The sequence below is a fragment of the Asterias rubens genome, chromosome 19, assembly GCF_902459465.1.
Source record: "Asterias rubens chromosome 19, eAstRub1.3, whole genome shotgun sequence".
In the NCBI taxonomy this organism is placed as follows: Eukaryota; Metazoa; Echinodermata; class Asteroidea; order Forcipulatida; family Asteriidae; genus Asterias; species Asterias rubens.
Window position 1 is genome coordinate 4,038,420 of NC_047080.1, and position 18,510 is coordinate 4,056,929.

Below are 18,510 nucleotides of genomic sequence, written 5' to 3' on the forward strand. Positions count from 1 at the left end.
ATTGAGTTCAAATTTGCACAGGTTTGTTATTTTGTGCATATTTTGACTGGTCTTTAACAATACCAAAGGTGTCCATTGTCTTTTATTTAATTATTGATCTGTTTTCTGTCTACAAGATATGATACCTCCAACTGTGACATGTCCGATAAGCTCAGAAACATTTGTGCCTGCTGGTTCATCAAGTGCTCAAGTCAACTGGTTTTCACAACCCTCTGCCGTTGATAACGTTGATTGCTGCATCAGTGTTTCTTGCCAAGATTCTGTCGGTGGAGTGGTTGTTTCAGGTGGAACTTACAACGTTGGTAACAATGAAGTTACATGCACAGCACAGGATTCTGCTTCTAATGTTGGAAATTGTACTTTCACTGTCACCGTCAAAGGTAACATTGTCAGCTTCTTTTATGAATAACATTTGCTTTTGTAATTTTGCTGTTTTCTTAAGAAAACCAAACTCTTTCAGTTTTTTTTATGAAACTTTCATTATCTTTTTCTTTGAAAAAGAGGACTTGATTTTTCTTTACAAGATCATAGGATTTTTTTTTTAACGGGTGTTTATAGTGTCCAATATGAAACACATTTAATGTTTAATAGAATATTCATTGTCATGTTACATTATGGGAAAGCTCTATTAAAAACCAAGCCCATAATAACAATATTGAAGTCTTATATAGCGCACTTATCTACTAAACAAGGTTATCAAGGCGCTGAAAATATAAAAACTTACAGAGATGAATCCTGAGACCCAATTATTTAGCACCTTATAAGGGTTTACAAGGTGCTATCGGTGATACAGCAGCCACAGCCAGGAACACCAGGCAAACCCCTTCTCTTTTTGATAAAAGTGCACTGGGTTCTTTAAATATTACATCCTTTTCGTCTTTACAAATGTACACCTGGTATCTCCATGTAATTCCTTTCCCAAATTGGAGCCTGTTGTAAATCGATTTGTTTACCATGACATTAATCCCTAACTCTCTGTGAATGAAGTTGTATGTAATATAATTTATATGGAAAGGTTTGCGGTAACACCATGTAAGGACTATCTGAGTTGGGATGGTTCTGAAAAGAATCTTTGGTTTCAACTCACCTTTCGATCAATTTGCTCTGATCGTCTTCTAGAGAAATCTTGACTCTGATGCTGCATTTAATGTAATCAAACTGTACTTGTTTTAGCCTATCAGTTGTCAAGTTTATGAAAAGCGACAATCACATAGCAATGTTTTCAGGAGAGTCGCATGCAGATCCCGTGTACAAGCTAAAATGATTTTCTTCTCGCTGAAACAAAAATTGTTTTTGTTTTTTTAATGTTAAACTCATTTCTCAAAAAGTACAACACTTCGCAAAAAAAGTTTGCTATCAACATTATCTTTAAACCGTGTACGTATATGTAAATCTTTAGACGTACGTTTGTGTTTTGATTTAAACCAAAAGTACCCAAATCCTTTATTTTGGATCACAAACAGACCAGTAGGGCTAATGACTGACCCAGGCAGATTAACTGCTCATCCATGAAGAAAAATAAACAATTCAAATTCTCCCACTCACTGAAGGATATAGCTTCAAAACTCTGACATTATTTAATGGAGCTTTGCATTATAAGTTGTTATCTTTAATTTTATTGTTGATCTGTTTTCTTTCTACAAGATTCGATACCTCCGACTGTGACGTGTCCATCCAGCTCGGAAACGTTTGTGTTTCCGGGGACACCAAGTGCTCAAGTAGACTGGTCTTCACAACCCTCTGCCGTTGATAACATTGATTGCTGCATTGATGTTTCTTGCCAAAATTCTTTGGGTGGAGTGGTTGTTTCAGGTGGAACTTTCAATGTTGGTGATCATGAGTTGACATGCACAGCACAAGATTCTGTCTCTAATGAAGGAAGTTGTACTTTCACTGTCAGCGTCAAAGGTAACACAGACAACTTGTTTTAATTATCATCCCCTGTCAGTATCATTTATCAAGTTGCTTGTCGTGACTCTGCTATTAAGACCACCAAACTCAAGCTCTGGTGTTTCTGATCAGCATAAGTGTGGGTTGGAGTCCTGGCACTTACAATGTATGTCATTGAGCAAGGAGCTTTAACGTAGTTGCTTTGTTCTACAGATGGGAAATTAAGCCTAAGGTCCTGATGTGTACAGTACTAGGATTAATAGAGTAGTAAAAGAAACCAGAACACTTGTCCTTGAAGAGTAGGGGTGAACCCCGGTATTACTAGATCCCATATTCAAGCACTCCAGTTCAATTAGGATTTGAAACTTTGCATGGTGGAAATAAGATATGGAAGAGTTTGCGGTAACACCATGTAATGAATCTCTAAATGAGTTGGGGTGGTTCTGAAAAGAACCGTTGGATTAATTCGGCGTTTCGATCAGTATGCTCTGTTTACAGTTTACATATTTGTGGTGAGGTTCACTTGTGAGGCATCCTTATTACCTTACCACACAATAATATCATAATGATTAAAATTTGAGATAGAATTATTTTGAAGGTGATGATGATCTTGCCATTCAAATAGTCATGCCTGTTTATGAAATAACTCTTGTTACTGCTTTTTACTATTTTTTTTTTTTTTTTTTCAGGAGAAAAGAGGATTTGGTTATATTTTATAAGATCAATGGTATTTGGTATTTTCTTTTCCAAAAACTCCCAAATCTTCAAAATTGACTACTTTTGTTTTAAATTTTTTTTAAATTGCTGTAATCTATGGATATTTTCGTTTTAAAATAGTCTTAATAAACATTTTTTGTTCATAGTTTTTCAATTTTGTGAATTTGGTTTTCTTCCAGTTCTAAATTTTGTGCCATTTGGAAGTTTCTATGGGGATCGCTTACTGTCAAATGCTGTTCAACAGGTAAGGGCAGTTGATCTTTACTCGCATGTGCCAACCTGGGTGTAATTTTGGGTGCAAAAAATGTATACAAACATGCACAAAAGAGAGTTGACACCCAAAATTACGCGCATTGTTGGGAGGCGCGTTCTGTATTGTGTAAGAAATCAATAGCTCCCCCTTGCATAATGCGAAAAAGGTTACAGGTACGCTGAGGTCTCACGCGTTTTTACGCACAGAGAACAGCTATTGTCCAATGATCTGCCTCGTTTTTGAGAGTGTGACAGTATAGGCAATGGGTCTATAGAAGGCTTTGTTGTCGAGTCACCCAGGCATTATTTTAGCATTTTGGACATTCGGATATTTAAAAGAAGTCAGAGATTATTGTTTTCAGTTTATCCTAACATCGATTTGGGATCAGCATTGTACATTCAGTGAGCCCTTGGGGGAAATCTATAGGCTGTTGAGTTTGATCCCACTCCTGTGCATTTTGGAACTATGGCTTAACTGCTATAGAGTTCCCGGTGGTACCCTGTTCACACAGCATTGTGACATAACGAAGGACCATGCCGATCAGCCAAATTTCAAAAAGTCTGGGCACCAGCGCCATCAAATTCCAGCAGTTTGACATGTTAAAGACTACATAAAGACTGCACTGGTCCCAATTTCATGGCTCTGCTTACCGTAAGCACAGAATCGGCGCTTACGGAAGCAGGGAATTATGTGCTTACGGCAAGCGTATTTCACGGGTTAGCGGCGAATTTGGGCTTCTGCACGTGCGTACTCCCCGTTACTAGGCATTCTAGGCTTACAAGGCTAGCACAGAAATTTGGCACTTGCATGTAAGCGGGGCAACCGTGATCGTAAGCGCAGAATTCCACGGTAAGCAGAGCCATACATTTGGCCCTGCTTTTGTGTCAAAATTGTTACTCGCTGCCTTACACCTAGACTAATGCCAACCAAGCGGTTGTTCTTACTTTTAACTTTTTAATGCTGACTGTGCTGTATCTTTATGACGACAAAGATCTCACCATGATGCTACCACGCTGCTTGTTCGATAAAGAGGTTCCCACTACTTCTATGTAAGACTTTGGCCCGTTTATGGTTTGAAGCTGGACACTATTGGTTATTGTCAAAGACAAACCTGTGAAAATTTGAGCTCAATTGGTTGTCGAATTTGCGATATAATAATGAAAGAAAAAACACCCTTGTCACCCTTGTCACGCGAACTAGGTTACTTCACCAAACCACGCTCTTGGAGATCCTCCCATGTTTGGCCTGCCATTGGCCAAACTATTGCCCAGTTTTCCATTGTTTACTTCTTTAGCTCTAGAAATACTGTTTTCAAAAGATCCTCAAAATCTATAACTCTATGGCGTTTTGAGCGGGTGGAAGTGCCATCATTTCAGCGAACTTCCTAAGATCTTGATACAATTTATAGACTTTTTTGTCTCAATTGACTCTCACCCCTTCATTATAGTATTTTGTGTTTTCCCCAACAGAGACAAGAGGCTCTTACCGATTTACGATCAGAAATCTTCTACCCGCCAAACTATTTTCCATATGCTGATGATATCTTCGAAAAAATTTATGTAAGTACATTATTCATGTTTAGCCCAAATATGAGAGTAAAGCATTTTTGGAGTCACAAATTCCATGGGCTAAGAAATTTTATTGCACCTTTAATTGGCTAATTCTTTTACGGCATATTCTATCCAAAAGATGAATTACCTGTTACAAACTACTCACCAATCTAATAAAGGATAGATGAACAAAATAAAATATTCAAATAAAATAGTTAATGACCTGCATGACTTTTTTCTCAAAGGCTATAAATGACAATACAACACAAATAAACAGGTATGCTGCTAAGGTCCAAACATCAGGTCAATAACTATTTTGTGCATTATATGGTTTACAAACTTGAGGATGTCAAGGCTACGATGGCTTTTGAAGTTAAGTATTTTTATATAACACCCGAGCAGATCCTTGCCATTTGATTGGAGGATTGTCCGTCACGTGATAGCAAATAAAAGTGCCATTGCACGCTGAGTCACTCACCGTGCTTTTTCGTTCCATCCGTAAAGTACCATTGCATGCTGCCAGCGTGCAATAGTACTTTTCGGATGGAACGAAAAAGCTGAGTAAACACATATCACTGCGTGCGCGTGTCTTTGGTAATGCAGCAGTGTTACTGCAAGGTAGTATAATTACTTAACATTCGGCTTCTACAATTAAAAATTGTAGGCCTAAGTTTTGTTTGTTTTGAAAGTTGTATCTTTTAATCAAAATTACAAAGATCTACTTGGATGTTATATAAAACAAATAATGAATGTTTTTCATTCGTGCAATGGTGCGAAATGTTCATTCGTTGAAAGCTGGAATGTTCCATTCAACTCGGCTCCGCCTCGTTGAATAGAACATTCCATCTTTCAACTCATGAACATATTCGCACCATTGCACTCATAAACATTCATTATGTGTATAATAATCCTGCCCAGCTTGTAATAGGTTGTCTCTGTTTCTAATTCCCTGCTGTTCCCTCTCCCACCCTATTTTCTGTCCTTACCCAATCTACCCTCATCTCTCATCTATTCTTCACATGTTCATTGCTGTATCCGAACCTTGCTGTCAGTCATCTTCATTAAGGACTAACTTATTAAGGACCATGGGCCGATTTCACAAACATCTTAGATAGATCGTAACTGCAAATCAATCGTAGTTGCTAAGAAAAGTGAGATGTCACAATACAAATCACTAAGGTTGGTACCTAAAATTTGTCTTGCGATGAATTTTATTGCTTTGTGAAATCGGCCCCAGTGCTTTAATTGCTATTTGTAGCCTGTATGCCTCCACACATGTACATGTAGTCTAGCTGTTTAACATGTTTATTTTATTTGTTTCCCATAACTAAAACTTTATTTGCAAATACATGTATTGTTATTGCACTTTTTGAAATGGACAAATAAATATTAATAATAATAAAGATCCTATAAGCTAAAGTAGTATAGTCCAGTCTATTTTCTATACCATCCGCCATGGTAATAGTTATAAAGCAGGACAGTTCTTTTCAGAACTGAGAAGTCTCCCGAACCTCCGATTATCTACTCCGCGGCAGTAGGATAAAGCAAGACAGTTCTCTAAGAACAAACTCTACCTGGCAAGTAGATACACACATGGTGTTACTGCAAACCAAATATACATTGATACCTCAGCATGCAATGCCTCAAATCATATATAATAATAAAGTATTAATCACCATGTATCGAAAAGAGTCTAATGTAAACCTACCTACATGTAGGGATTTCTTTCTTAATGGAAATTGACCCAGAGTCATAGAGATCCATAGCAACCGCAAGGGCCATCTGACGAGCGACTGTCAAGTAATGAAAGCAGTCTTTGCTGCTTTGCAACTGACAGCATTATGATGATGATTATGATTATACAAATTTTTCAATATTTAATCCATTTTCCTGGCGGCTGATTGGTCAACTGCTCTGTAATGTTATGTCTTAAATGTTTGGTTATTTAACCATCATAAGTGGAATATGCATTTTCATGTACCTTGCACCACATTAACCTTACCTGTTACACCACAAAGAAACTGCCAATGTCAAATTAGAATCGAGTTTCCTAAAGGATTAATTTTTTTCCCTATATGACCACTGTTGGATTAAGGAAAAACATTCTGTATCCAATATACAACTCGATCTTCAGCCTCAAAGTCTATTTGATTCAGAACTGCTATACCCGGTGATTTTCTCTTTAACAGTTCACAGAGGATGGTGTGATCATATTTAGTAATGAGCAAAATCTTCAGAAACGCAGCTTCCCAACTCCTGGTCAACTGGTCTTCTCTGATTACGAGGATGCTAACATCTTGGCACCTTATTGGGCTGACGTAGACAGTGCAGTATTCAATATCGACAATAACGTCTTTTACCAGGTAAAATATTTCTACTTATAAATATTCAAAAAATTATCTCAATTTTGTTGAAATATCAATGTGAAGCCAGGTCGACTTCACGCACACTGGCTCCATCGACTGGAAGACCATTTGAAATACTTGAACCTTTTTGTCTTCCTTGATTTATATTAGAAATTATTTTTGGACTTGCTTTACCACGACTTGCAAAGACTCAAGGCGTTATGCGAAACATGGGAGAAGTGGCTGGGGTGTTCTAGGGGACCAGACTGCAGATCCGTCCATTTAAATTTTCCGAGTCTGTGGGGGGATTCCAAGTCTAAGTCATGGTGCTCTGAGACCAAGTTCTAAAAAATGGACTCAAGACTGTTCTCACTTCCTCCAGCACTTGGATTTCATTTGACATTCATGTAGCATCAGCGTTTGAGGCATTTGAACTTTTTTTCCGGTTGATTTATTAAAGTAATATTTGTCTGACCAATTTTTCCATACTTGGGTGCCTTGATATAATTTTTTGGTTTCGAATCACATGCTTAAAACTTTAATGGACTTTATACATGTCAACTCATTGAGTTGCATTGACCCACTCAGCATTTTCCAGTTTGTATTCCTATTGGTCCTTTAGGGTGTAGGCTACAATTGCCGGGATGCCACATTCAGTCAGATGCGAGCTTATGGGAGTACCATTGTGGGGTATTTTACACAATGGAACAATGTACCCCACAATGGAATTATTTGTTCAAACTGTACCCCAAAAGGTAATTCTTGAGAAAAAGGAACAAAAGAGCAACACAAGCAGGATCTCACAAACTGGATCTGTAAGGTTGTTCAGGTGAACGCAATGCCGTTGTTCAACAATCGACAAACGAACTGTAGGAATAAACAAGTGGCTGCTGGGCGCTTTATAGAACAACATTGCATAATAACTGTTTTTTGTTATTATAGAGTCTGCATTCTTTGACCATTTCTGTGTGTATGTGTGTTTGTGTTTTTTCTTCAAAGGATCTTGATGCCGCAGCTCCGGGTTTTAACAAAGCTGCAGAACTTAGCACCATCAGTGCGATGGTGTCCGAACATCCTGAACTGTCCACTCAATACCCATACTTCAGCGCAACATGGGCACTCGTTATTACATGGGTAAATGTGAGACCTGCTCAAGCCATTCCAACAGCAGTAGACACCCAATATGTGAGTACAAATGTTTATGTTATGGGACTTGAACATGACTTTGTGATGTCAGTAATGGCCAATTGCAGCTAGTTTGGGTAAGGGCATGGGTTCAGTTTCTGGTTCTAATACTCTAGACCTTGTGTCCTGTAGCAAACATTTTTGCAACAGTTAGATGCTTTGTCCACTGAATGGGATTTAAGCCTAGGTTAGCTTCACATTGCACTGCCTCAACATGGTTACTAAAAGAGACACATTGCTTTGGATTGGGCGAGTTGGTCTATGAAAACCGTTTGAAACCGTTTGTTAAGCATAAGGTTAGAAAGATGTTTTAAGAGTTAAGTTCCACACAAATATCCCTCGAAATTGCATGGTTTTCCATATATGTCGTGAACTAACACGGCAAGCCATATTGTGGAGTTGAGTTTTGACTCCATAAAATGGCCAAACGTAATTTGCAAAGAAAAAGGAAAACCACGCAATTTAGAGGCATGTTCATGTGGATTATTGTATTGTACTTTTAAAACATCTATCTAACCATATCGACCAACTCAACCATTCCAAGGCAATGAGTCCCTTTGTACATGTAGATCCTTTATATGTTCACATAACTCAAACACAGATCAGTGGCATTGGTTCTGATGGAGCACTAGATAAGAACTGCTGCAATTATTAGGAGATGATATGATGGCAATATTACTTGTTTTACTGAATGTTTAGGGACCAATTAGCTTGAATTAGCCTGACGTAAAAGTCTTTGTTGTATTAACTTTAAAGGGAAATTAAATCATAAATTGTTTAAAGCATTCATTCTTCACTGCCACTGTTTAACAAAAAACAACCTTTAAAAACTTTCAGTGAAAACAGCATAAAATGATTTTAATCTCAATATGTTTGGGATTTTTCACACAAGTGGTAAACGGCTCTATGAAAATGTGACCTAGCAGGCTGACTCTCAACTTCTCTATATGAATGCAGGAAAAATAGTTTCCAAAATTGATTGAGGTGAAAAATGGTTTTAGCTTGAATATTTTTTTCTTTGGCTATTTATCGAAATTGATTGAGTTGCTGATATTTTCCTTTGATTAGGAGACCAACACATTCCAAGTCATAATTGCGACGGATTCAACTCATGGTTTTGCTATCATGAACTACCATCCATCGCACATGAATTGGAACCCTGCAATGCTCTTTGACAGCAACGTCATCCTTGGATACTCATACGGACTATTAAATGAGCATTTTTACGTGCAAGGTGTATCAAATATTTTCAAGCCAGGACGCGACATTGGGAACTCTCAGCTTCAAGGGCGATGGGTGTTCCAGATCGACAAGCTCCCTCAGAATTACCAAAATCCACGTTTGTTCTGTACAAACTGGGCATCAAGGCAGTCATTTTCCAGGTGGTGGTCATTTTCTTATTTCTTTACCGCCCACACCTGTCCTTGTTCTTGGACTATGGCATGGTTTGACTTCCGCTTCACTTATATCAGCTTTGAGATATCATTACCAACACAAGGAAGCTCTGGCGTATGTGAGTAAAAACATGGCATTGACCAAATTTGAATTGCTTATTAGAGTGTTTTTATATAATCTAAGAAGAAAAATATTAACTGATCTATTAATTTATTTTCCTTATTTCAAATTTTGGATTTATAAACTTTGATTGACCGCACCACCAGCAGTGACTCGCAATATACTGCAGTGGGACTGGTGAAATATGCATCGTGGGCCATTACCAATTTATTGTTCGTTTATTGTTAATTGCTGATTTTTGTTATATGAACAAGATTAATTTGAGAAATGTAAAGGTGCGAATAATATTACAAACAGAGTTGTCAGTTTGGTTTACAGCTCAATCTAAAGGGGGGGGGGGGGAGTTTGGCAAAGTTGACTACTTTTCAAAGGTGTTGAGGGTGGGGGTTAACGGCTAGCAGGTACTTGGTATGTACATCACATAGTAGTTTTTTATAACCTACTGATGAAGAAGGTCTTTTATATTATATTTATCTCTTTACAGCTTTGTGTTTCGTGCGAACTTTTCAATGGCCTTGGTTAGCTGGTCCCCGGTGCTGCTACGATTTGTTCTGGGGCAGCATTATAGTTGGTGTAAGAAGTCCACTAAGTGCATCAGTGTTTGAGACATATCCAGTGAGCCCTTTTTTCTTCAGAGTGAGCTTTTATTATCAACAATGGTTTGGTGAGCATGAGTTTTGGAAATTTAAAATGACAAGTTTTGAATGTTTATGAGTGCATGCAATGGTGAAAATATCTTCAAGGATTGAAAGATGGCATGTTACAATCAGAAAAGACGAAGCTGCCATTCAACAAATATTCCTTTTTTCAATGTCAGAAAAATTGCTCTCCATTGCATTGAGATGCAATACATCACAAACATAAGCGTTCCTACAAGGCTTAAAAAGCGACAGACACAAAAGTAAAGGATTCTACTCAAAAAGTTTTTTTTTTTTTTGTATAAATATATGACCTTATTGGAATTGTTTTCTGAACAGATGAGGAGTTTCTGCCACGGCAATACTGTTGTATACAATCAAACCTGTGTTACATCTATGAGCGCTTTAGACCCCCCATGAGCTGTTGGAGATATAGGCCGCCATTTTGGTGTAAGTACTTGACTTGGTACTAGTATTTTCCATAAATTCCATACAATTCCGTACAATGTTCCATAACTCTGTTGATCATTCAGTGTCAAAAAATATTTACCGTAAATGTCAGTGGCATAACCAGTTAGGGCTCTTATCTGTCGGAAAATGAGTGCCTTACAAAACGAATTCGACCCGAAAGCCCCTATTGATGTATTGCACTCCTACCTACCAAAAGCAGAATTATTTTCCCAAGCCCCTCTATAGAAATTTTTTTGATGCGTAAACTGTGGTTAGTTTTGGCCTAGTGCCCAAGTGCACCAGACTCAAGCTGTTGTGTTTCTGTTGGTCGGTTTGAATTGCAGTTACACCTAAAGTTGTAAGTAGGTCATATTTCTTAAGAAATAAAAGAACTAAGTACACTTTCGTAAAGAAAAGTTGTTCACTTGACGGTGTTTCTGACATTGTTAGCTGTATTAAGTTTCTGCCACATCACAATCATCAAAGGTTTCAAATGTGAAAATATTGTTACTTTCGTTCGCAGTCCGTTTTTGGAAAACAATCGTGGTACGTTGATGTAGTGACATTTATTTTCCATCTAGAAATAATCATTCTTCTTAACCCTCAGCCTGGTTCTGGGGAGACCCACATATCATGACCCTCGATAGTGTCGGCTACACGTTCAATGGCCTTGGAGAGTTCACTATGCTTATTGTGGACGATCAGCCTACAAATGGGCAGAAAATGTTTGAGTTGCAGATTAGGACTAAACGGGCTCTCAATACAGAAACACAACAACTCACTGACGCCACTTACTTAAGTGGGTTTGCTGCTGAGATTGTTGGTGGCGAAAGGGTGAGTGAAAATCAGATTTGTTTTAACACCATCTGGAAATCAGGTCGGCTTAATTAGGTGACTATGGACGATGTGACCTCTGTTTACATTCAAACTGCCCTCTGTTGACAAAACACTGTAAACGTCATGTTTCGCTGGGCAAAAACACACGTAGTCATGGTAAGAGTGCGTTTACTTTCTAGCTGAATGCCAAAACACAAATGTTTTGCTCGGCAATATGCGCGCGAATCATATCATGGTTTTCGAGTGACGTCATAGAGGTCACATCGTCTTTATATCCAGTTGGAATCCTGCTTCAGAAAAGAGCCTTGTATGTGGATTGGATTTTCATTCTTTATCTGGCCCAATTTCATAGAGCTGCTAAGTACAAAAATTTGCTTAACATGAATTATTTTGCCTTACCAACCAAATTTTCACGTGATTTTCAGGAGGAGCAAACAACAGCTGAATACCAGTAACAAGCAATATGCAAGCAATGAAAATTTGGTTGATACATGTAGGCCTAATCCTGTTTTTATCAAGGAAGAAATTTCATGCCAATTGAAAACTGTTGTGCTCAGCAGGGCCCAATTTCATGGAGCTGCTAAGCACAAAAATTTGCTAAGCATGAAATTTCTTTCTTTATAAAAACAAGATTACCATCAAAATTTCCACGTGATTTTCAGGATAAGCAAACAACAGCTAAATACCAGTAACAAGCAATATGCAACAAAAGGAAATTTGGTTGGTACATCAAGGAAGAAATTTCAAGCTTAGCAAATTTTTGTGCTAAGCAGATCTATGAAATTGGGTCCTGGTGTAGGCATGTCTTCCCTTATTGGGTTAACCTACTGCCACATCCAGACCTGAAGATTGCTGCCTGTTTTTTTTTGTGGATTTGTAAAATAAACAAATTAAAAAAACTTTTTTACTATATGTAGCCTGTATGTGGAACCCCTCAAGTCTTCATGTTTGGATCAGGGAGACTTGAATTGCACAAAGGTCACATTTTTCAGTGTGTTCTGTGGTCCTCTACACAAAGGAAATAAGGTTTCTCTGAGGTTTTCTTTGTTCAAGTTGTACCTCAATGGGGAATCGTTTAGAAAGGGGAACAATACAGGGGTGTGCTCAATAGGGATGCTTATGATAGTTTGTTTTTGTTCTTCGGTTTTGCAGATTGAGATAAAAGCGAATGCTGCTGCCGATGGTCTTATTACAAAAGTTAATGGGGAAGTGATAGTACCCACGACAGAAGGTAAGACACATCTGTATGCACCATTTAATCAACTAAAATTGGTTGTCGTTTTTGTTTGTGGCGGCAAGAACATTGTTAACAATGTTTTACACTGACCATCACTACGCCAGTACAGGGGTGTATTTCACAAAGAGTTAGGACTAGCCTTATCTCAAGTTTGGACCAGTTACTCGTCCTAACTTAGGACTATCCATGCAATTTGTATATCTCCTAGGACTAGTCCCAAGTTAGGACTAGTCCTAACTCTTTGTGAAATCGACCCCAGGGCCATTTATTCCTTGGGAGTATGCCTTCTCTGCTGCCAAGTGGAAGTGTTGTGGCCGAGCGATTAAAAACTCCAAATTCAAACTCTGGTGTTTCTGTTCAGCAGAGTGTGGGTTCGAGTCCCATAGTCGTGACATTTGTCCTTAAGCAAGAGGCTTATAACAACGGCTTCGTCCTTCGAAGTGGACGTATAAAGCCCTTGGTCCCATGTGTTGCGTAACACCTGTAAAAGAGCCCAGTGCACTTATCGAAAAAAAGAAAAAGGGTTCGCCCTGGTGTTCCTTGGCTGTGGCTACATAGTTGGGTCTTAGAATTTGTAACTACAATAACCTGTCTTTCAGTAAAATGTTAGCCTTTGAGAAAACTCCGATAGGGTCAAAACATCAGACCCTTCATATTTTTTTGCACTTATAATCCCTTGGACTAATTATACCAATGAAATATTTTGCAGGTGTCATGATAGGTAACCTAACTGTGACTCTCGAAGAGAACCCAATGAAAGTGGCTGTTAGCTACATAGAAAACATTGGGTTTGCCGTGGGTATAAACAACAGTTTTTGTGACATCACGTTCCGGATTGACGACGAATACAAAACTCGAACTAAAGGATTAATGGGTAAGATCATCCAGACTTATTTCAGACTTTTCTTGAGTGTTATGAACAGGTTAAGTGTTAATTGGCACTTAAATGCACAGGACACTATTGGTAATTACTCAAAGTAATTGTTAGCATACAAACTTACTTGGTAATGAGCAATGGATAGCTGTTGATGATATAAAACATTGTCAGAAACGGCTCCCTCTGAAATATAGTAGTTTTTGCAAAAGAAGTAACTTTTGTCAGTAAAATATTTAAATTGATTTCGAGACCTCACACGTGACCTCACACGTGAGGTCTCAAAATCAACCAGCTGTTTTTTCTTCTCTCATTTTCGACAACCAATTGAGTCCAAGTTTTCACAGGTTTTTTTTTCTGTGCATATGTTGAGATACACCAAGTGAGAAGACTGGTCTTTGACTATCACCAAAGGTGTCCAGTGTGTTTAAATGCTAGTTAAAACTTTTGAGGACTAGTCACCTATACTTGTGTGTCTGGTTGGCTAAAAGTTCAGTGTTGAGAAGTGCCCCCCTGCCACGGACAAGTAAACACTGGAGGACTCTCGTGAATTGACAAGCCAACTGGGCCCAATTTCATGCTCTGCTTACCGCCGAATTCTGCGCTTACAATCACGATTCCCTGCTTACGTGCAAGCGCCGAATTTATGTGCTAGCCTTGTAAGCATAGAATGCCTAGTAACATGGAGTATGCACACACACAAGCAAAAATTCACCTCTAACCCGTGAAATTCGCTTGTCGTAAGCACATAATTCCCTGCTTCCGTAAGCGCCGATTCTGTGTTTACGGTAAGCAGAGCCATGAACTTGGGCCCAGGTCCCTCTCAGTAGTCACTGAAAAATTTTAGGTAAAGCCTTGACTTCTGGGTGAGAGAAGACTCTTCACAAGTTAAAACGTTTAGAAACCATTCAAATGTATGAATGCTCTTATGCTTATTTTAGGTTTATGGGATGATGACACGACCAATGATGCTCTAAGGCGTGATGGCAACCAGCAGCCGGCAACCGGGGTTGGTGGGGTCATGACAGAAGAAGATTATTATCAATTTGGAATCACCTGTAAGTAAACTAGGGGTAGAATTCCAAATAGTGACTCATTAAGCTCAATTCAAATCAGTATTTATGATGTACTTCTCTTTTTCGAAAAAAAATCACAATTGTTATTATTGTTTTTTGTTTTTGTTGTTTTTTTTATTAAAAATTCAAACATCACAGCCCGAGGGCTGAATTGATTTGTAAAAGATAAACAACAAGAATATACATTATAAAAACAATTAAAAGGGAAGTGTTTACAGAATTTTGTTTTAAGATTATGTACAAAGATTATAGATGAAATAATGAAGGGGTTAACAGTATATCTTCAACAAAACCATAAGAGTATAGCCATGAGGACAGCCTAGACAACTAAAGACTAAACAAACAGACCAGACACAGAGTTTTTACAAAACAAAGAAAAAAGACCACTCATAGATTTGTAAGGCTGACAATAATTAGCAGGCATCACTGACCAGGCTGGTTCAAAAATAGGTGCGTTTCTCAAAGTTGGATTTGCTTCGAAGAGGTTCTGAAATTCATTTTTATGGTCATACTCTAACAATTTTTTGTATGTGGACAATCCTTAGAAGTCCACCTTAAAATGTTTCAATTGTAAACAAAACATGCAAAGCTGTTTTTTTTTTAAGTCACTAGCAAAACCCGGTAGACGATAAAAAGCAACACAAAAAAAACCTTGATTATTCTGAATGCTCATGCATACGCTAAATTCTTAAACTTAAAAAAAAAGTATCAACCGTTATTTTGTGTTTGTTTCCTTTGCAGGGCGTATTACTGAAGCGGATTCTCTTTTTTATTATGTCGACTCAGAAAGCTTTGCCTCCGAGAATGATATCACGTTTACTCCAAAGTTTTTAGATAATCTGATAGCTGAGGCAACTACGGCAGAGCTTGATGCCGTCATGAAACTCTGCAAAAATGACAAGATGTGTCAGTTTGACTATCTATCAACCAAGGATCCAGCACTCGGCGAGGCTGCCATGATGATAAACAGTGAGAACCAAGCCGAACTTAACAGAGCAAGTAAGAACAGAACAGAAACAACTAACTATTTATAATTTTCAGCACCCAGATTAATAGAGCTGCTTAAGAAGAAAAAGTAGCAAAGTGCAACAAAAATAAGGTTTCCATACCAAAATACATGTCACGAATACTTTTGCTAAGCGAGACATTTAAGGTTTATTTTCAGCTTAAGCAGCTCTATGAAATTGAGCACCCGTAATATTTAAGTAGCAAGTCTCAAATGTCAGATAAGAAAGTTTTAAAGAAACTGGACACCTTTGGTAATTGTCAGAGATCAAAATGGTCACTCGGTGTACCCAACTTATGCATAAAATAACAAATCTGTGGGAGCTTGAACTTAATTTGTAATCAAAGTTGCAAGAGAATAGTGAAAGGAAAAAGCACCTTTGTCGCACAAATTTCTCAAAATCTACATTACTTCAGAGGGAGCAGTTTCTCGCAATGTTTTATACTATCAACAGTTCCTATTGCTTATTACTAAGTAAGTTTTTAGGTTAATAATTATGTTGAGTAATTCCCAATAGTGTCATTATTATTATTACTTTTATTTATTCAGCCATTTCAACAATACATGACAATACAAAAGTACTTCCAGATGGGCTAGGAGAAACAAAAGCAAAGTGCCTTTAAGCATTCACGAGTTGAGTGTTACATGTATGTAATTCGTTCTGATTTATTTTTGTTTTTAAACAGCTAACTTTCCTCCGAACATAACATTGGTAGAGCGTATCCAAGTAACTGTAGGGGAGAGATTTACACTGCAGTTAGAAGCGAGTGACATGGACGGCGATAACATTACATTTAGTCTTGCCGAGGCGATTGAAGGGGCCTCAATCACACCAGAAGGTCAGTACACAACCTCATTTGTTTAGTTTCATAGGCACCTCTTCATGAACGTCAGTTGGCGCTAATTTAAGTATGTGGAATGGTGTTACAACCCCCCGTGTGTCTTCATTGCCTTCAGAGTTTTGGTGTTGGGTGGTCACTGCTTGTTTCACTTTGATGCTGTAATTTTTTTAATTTTTTTTCATCTCCCCTGAAAAGTTTTGGATGGTTGTAAATATCTTTGTCTCTGTGTTTTTATCCCATTTATATTTTTACACCTATGTTTGTGTATTTATCTGACAATTTATACTTTTATTTAATCTAGTTTGAGATTTCTAAAACGGAAGACCACCTCTATCTATACTCTGCAGTTGTTTTTAGACTGTTGTAGCTGTTACTTTTCCAATATGTGGCTTGTAGTAACCAAAGAGTAGTAGAAATAGCCCAGCGGTCCGTATGGACTGTAAAAGGGGTAACCATGTTTCAGCCCTAGGAGTAGGTGGCAAGAAACGACCTCTGGAAAAAAATAATTGTAGCCCACACCTTGAAGTGGCCTTCATCAGGCCTTGTGTGTCCTGGCGACTTGCATTGAAAAAAAAAAAGCAATACTTTGACTTAATTGAAAAAGCAAAATCAATACAAAGTTTTGGTGGATGTTTCCATTTAACTTAAAATATTAAAAGATTTTTGATGAAATATTTTACATTTCACTACAGGTGGCCTCTTCACCTGGGTTGTTGTTGACAGAACAGCAGTTAAGCTAATGTTTGTCGCTAGTGACGACAAGTCCAACATGACAATGGAGCCAGAGGTTGAGCTATGTGACTGTAGCAATGGTGGTACATGCAAATTTGGTGAATATGTAGAAGGCACAAATATCATGATAGATCGTTTTGGTGTAAGTACAGATCTGTAATTGAGTCTTAAAGGCAGTGGACACTATTGGTAAATACTCAAAATAATTATTAGCATAAAACCTTACTTGGTATAGCATAAAACCTTACTTGGTAACGAGTAATGGGGAGCTGCTGATAGTATAAAACATTGTGAGAAACGGCTCCCTCTGAAGTGATGTAGTTTTTGAGAGAGAAGCGATTTTCTACAAATTTGATTTCGAGACCTCAGATTTAGAATTTGAGGTCTCGAAATCAAGCATCTGAAAGCACACAACTTCAGGTGACAAGGGTGTTTTTTTCTTTCATAGTTATCTTGCAACTCCGACGACCAATTGAGCTCAAATCTTCACAGGTTTGTTATTTTATGCATATGTTGGGATACACCAAGTCCAAGTGAGAAGACTGGTCTTTGACATTTACCAATAGTGTCCAGTGTTTTTACGTGTTTGAAATGTGTAGCTTATATGTCTAATGGTTTTTCTTTTCTTTATTTGGGTGTCATGATATTAATATTAATAATTAACAATGCTTATGAAGTGCATTACACACAGAGTCCCAATGCACTGTACAAAGTAAATATAAAACAAACAACAAAATCAGTCAGAGTTTAACAAAATGAGATTTGAGAAGGCGAGATTTGATACTTAGTAAGTGCGTCTTTGATGTTGCGGGGGAGTTTGTTCCAAAGAGTAGGAGAAGACGTAGAAATAGCCCAGCGGTCTACCAAGACTGTAACCACAATTTCCTAATTCCTTAGAGTGGAACATTTAGCCAAAGGTATTGTCTGTTGTAACAATGCTCGTAATGCGTCGTAATAGTTATCTCCAGAAAAGTGTGATTATTCTGCTGCCTCTGTAAATAATCCCCCAAATTCTCCCATTCTCATGGCTAAATAACTTTATTTGAAGGTGGTGATGTGCAGCTGTTTGCCAGGCTGGAACGGAGATCTTTGTGAAGTTAACTACGATGCTTGTGAGGTCAGCCCATGTTTCCACACCGTGGCTTGTTTCGATATGGACCCCCCTTATTTAAACAGGACCTGCGCAGACTGTCCAGTCGGGCTAGAGGGTGACGGCGCGAAATGCAGGGGTGAGTAGCATTGAGTTATTGGCCCATTATATCCCTGGTAATGCATTCCAAAGACCATTTTGAATTGAGTTTCAAATTCTCTCGACAAACACACTAATGGCAGCAAAAGTTGTTGCTGGAAAGTACCATGTGCA

General features: G+C 38.1%; 1 protein-coding gene across 12 annotated transcripts in view; it reads left to right on the forward strand.

The window, feature by feature from the left end:
- Window positions 1–18,510, forward strand: part of LOC117303459 (mucin-4-like) — a 73,278-nt gene that overhangs the window by 19,317 nt on the left and 35,451 nt on the right. For all 12 annotated transcript variants that reach the window (XM_033787661.1, XM_033787671.1, XM_033787663.1 and 9 more), the window contains 17 exons: window positions 117–380; window positions 1,645–1,908; window positions 2,787–2,851; window positions 4,330–4,419; window positions 6,600–6,773; window positions 7,755–7,940; window positions 9,009–9,453; window positions 9,940–10,119; window positions 10,433–10,543; window positions 11,151–11,377; window positions 12,533–12,611; window positions 13,327–13,491; window positions 14,433–14,549; window positions 15,309–15,566; window positions 16,260–16,412; window positions 17,108–17,289; window positions 18,196–18,376. In XM_033787661.1, coding sequence (XP_033643552.1) covers window positions 117–380; window positions 1,645–1,908; window positions 2,787–2,851; window positions 4,330–4,419; window positions 6,600–6,773; window positions 7,755–7,940; window positions 9,009–9,453; window positions 9,940–10,119; window positions 10,433–10,543; window positions 11,151–11,377; window positions 12,533–12,611; window positions 13,327–13,491; window positions 14,433–14,549; window positions 15,309–15,566; window positions 16,260–16,412; window positions 17,108–17,289; window positions 18,196–18,376 — 3,141 coding nt within the window. The remainder of the gene's footprint in view (window positions 1–116; window positions 381–1,644; window positions 1,909–2,786; window positions 2,852–4,329; window positions 4,420–6,599; window positions 6,774–7,754; window positions 7,941–9,008; window positions 9,454–9,939; window positions 10,120–10,432; window positions 10,544–11,150; window positions 11,378–12,532; window positions 12,612–13,326; window positions 13,492–14,432; window positions 14,550–15,308; window positions 15,567–16,259; window positions 16,413–17,107; window positions 17,290–18,195; window positions 18,377–18,510) is intronic.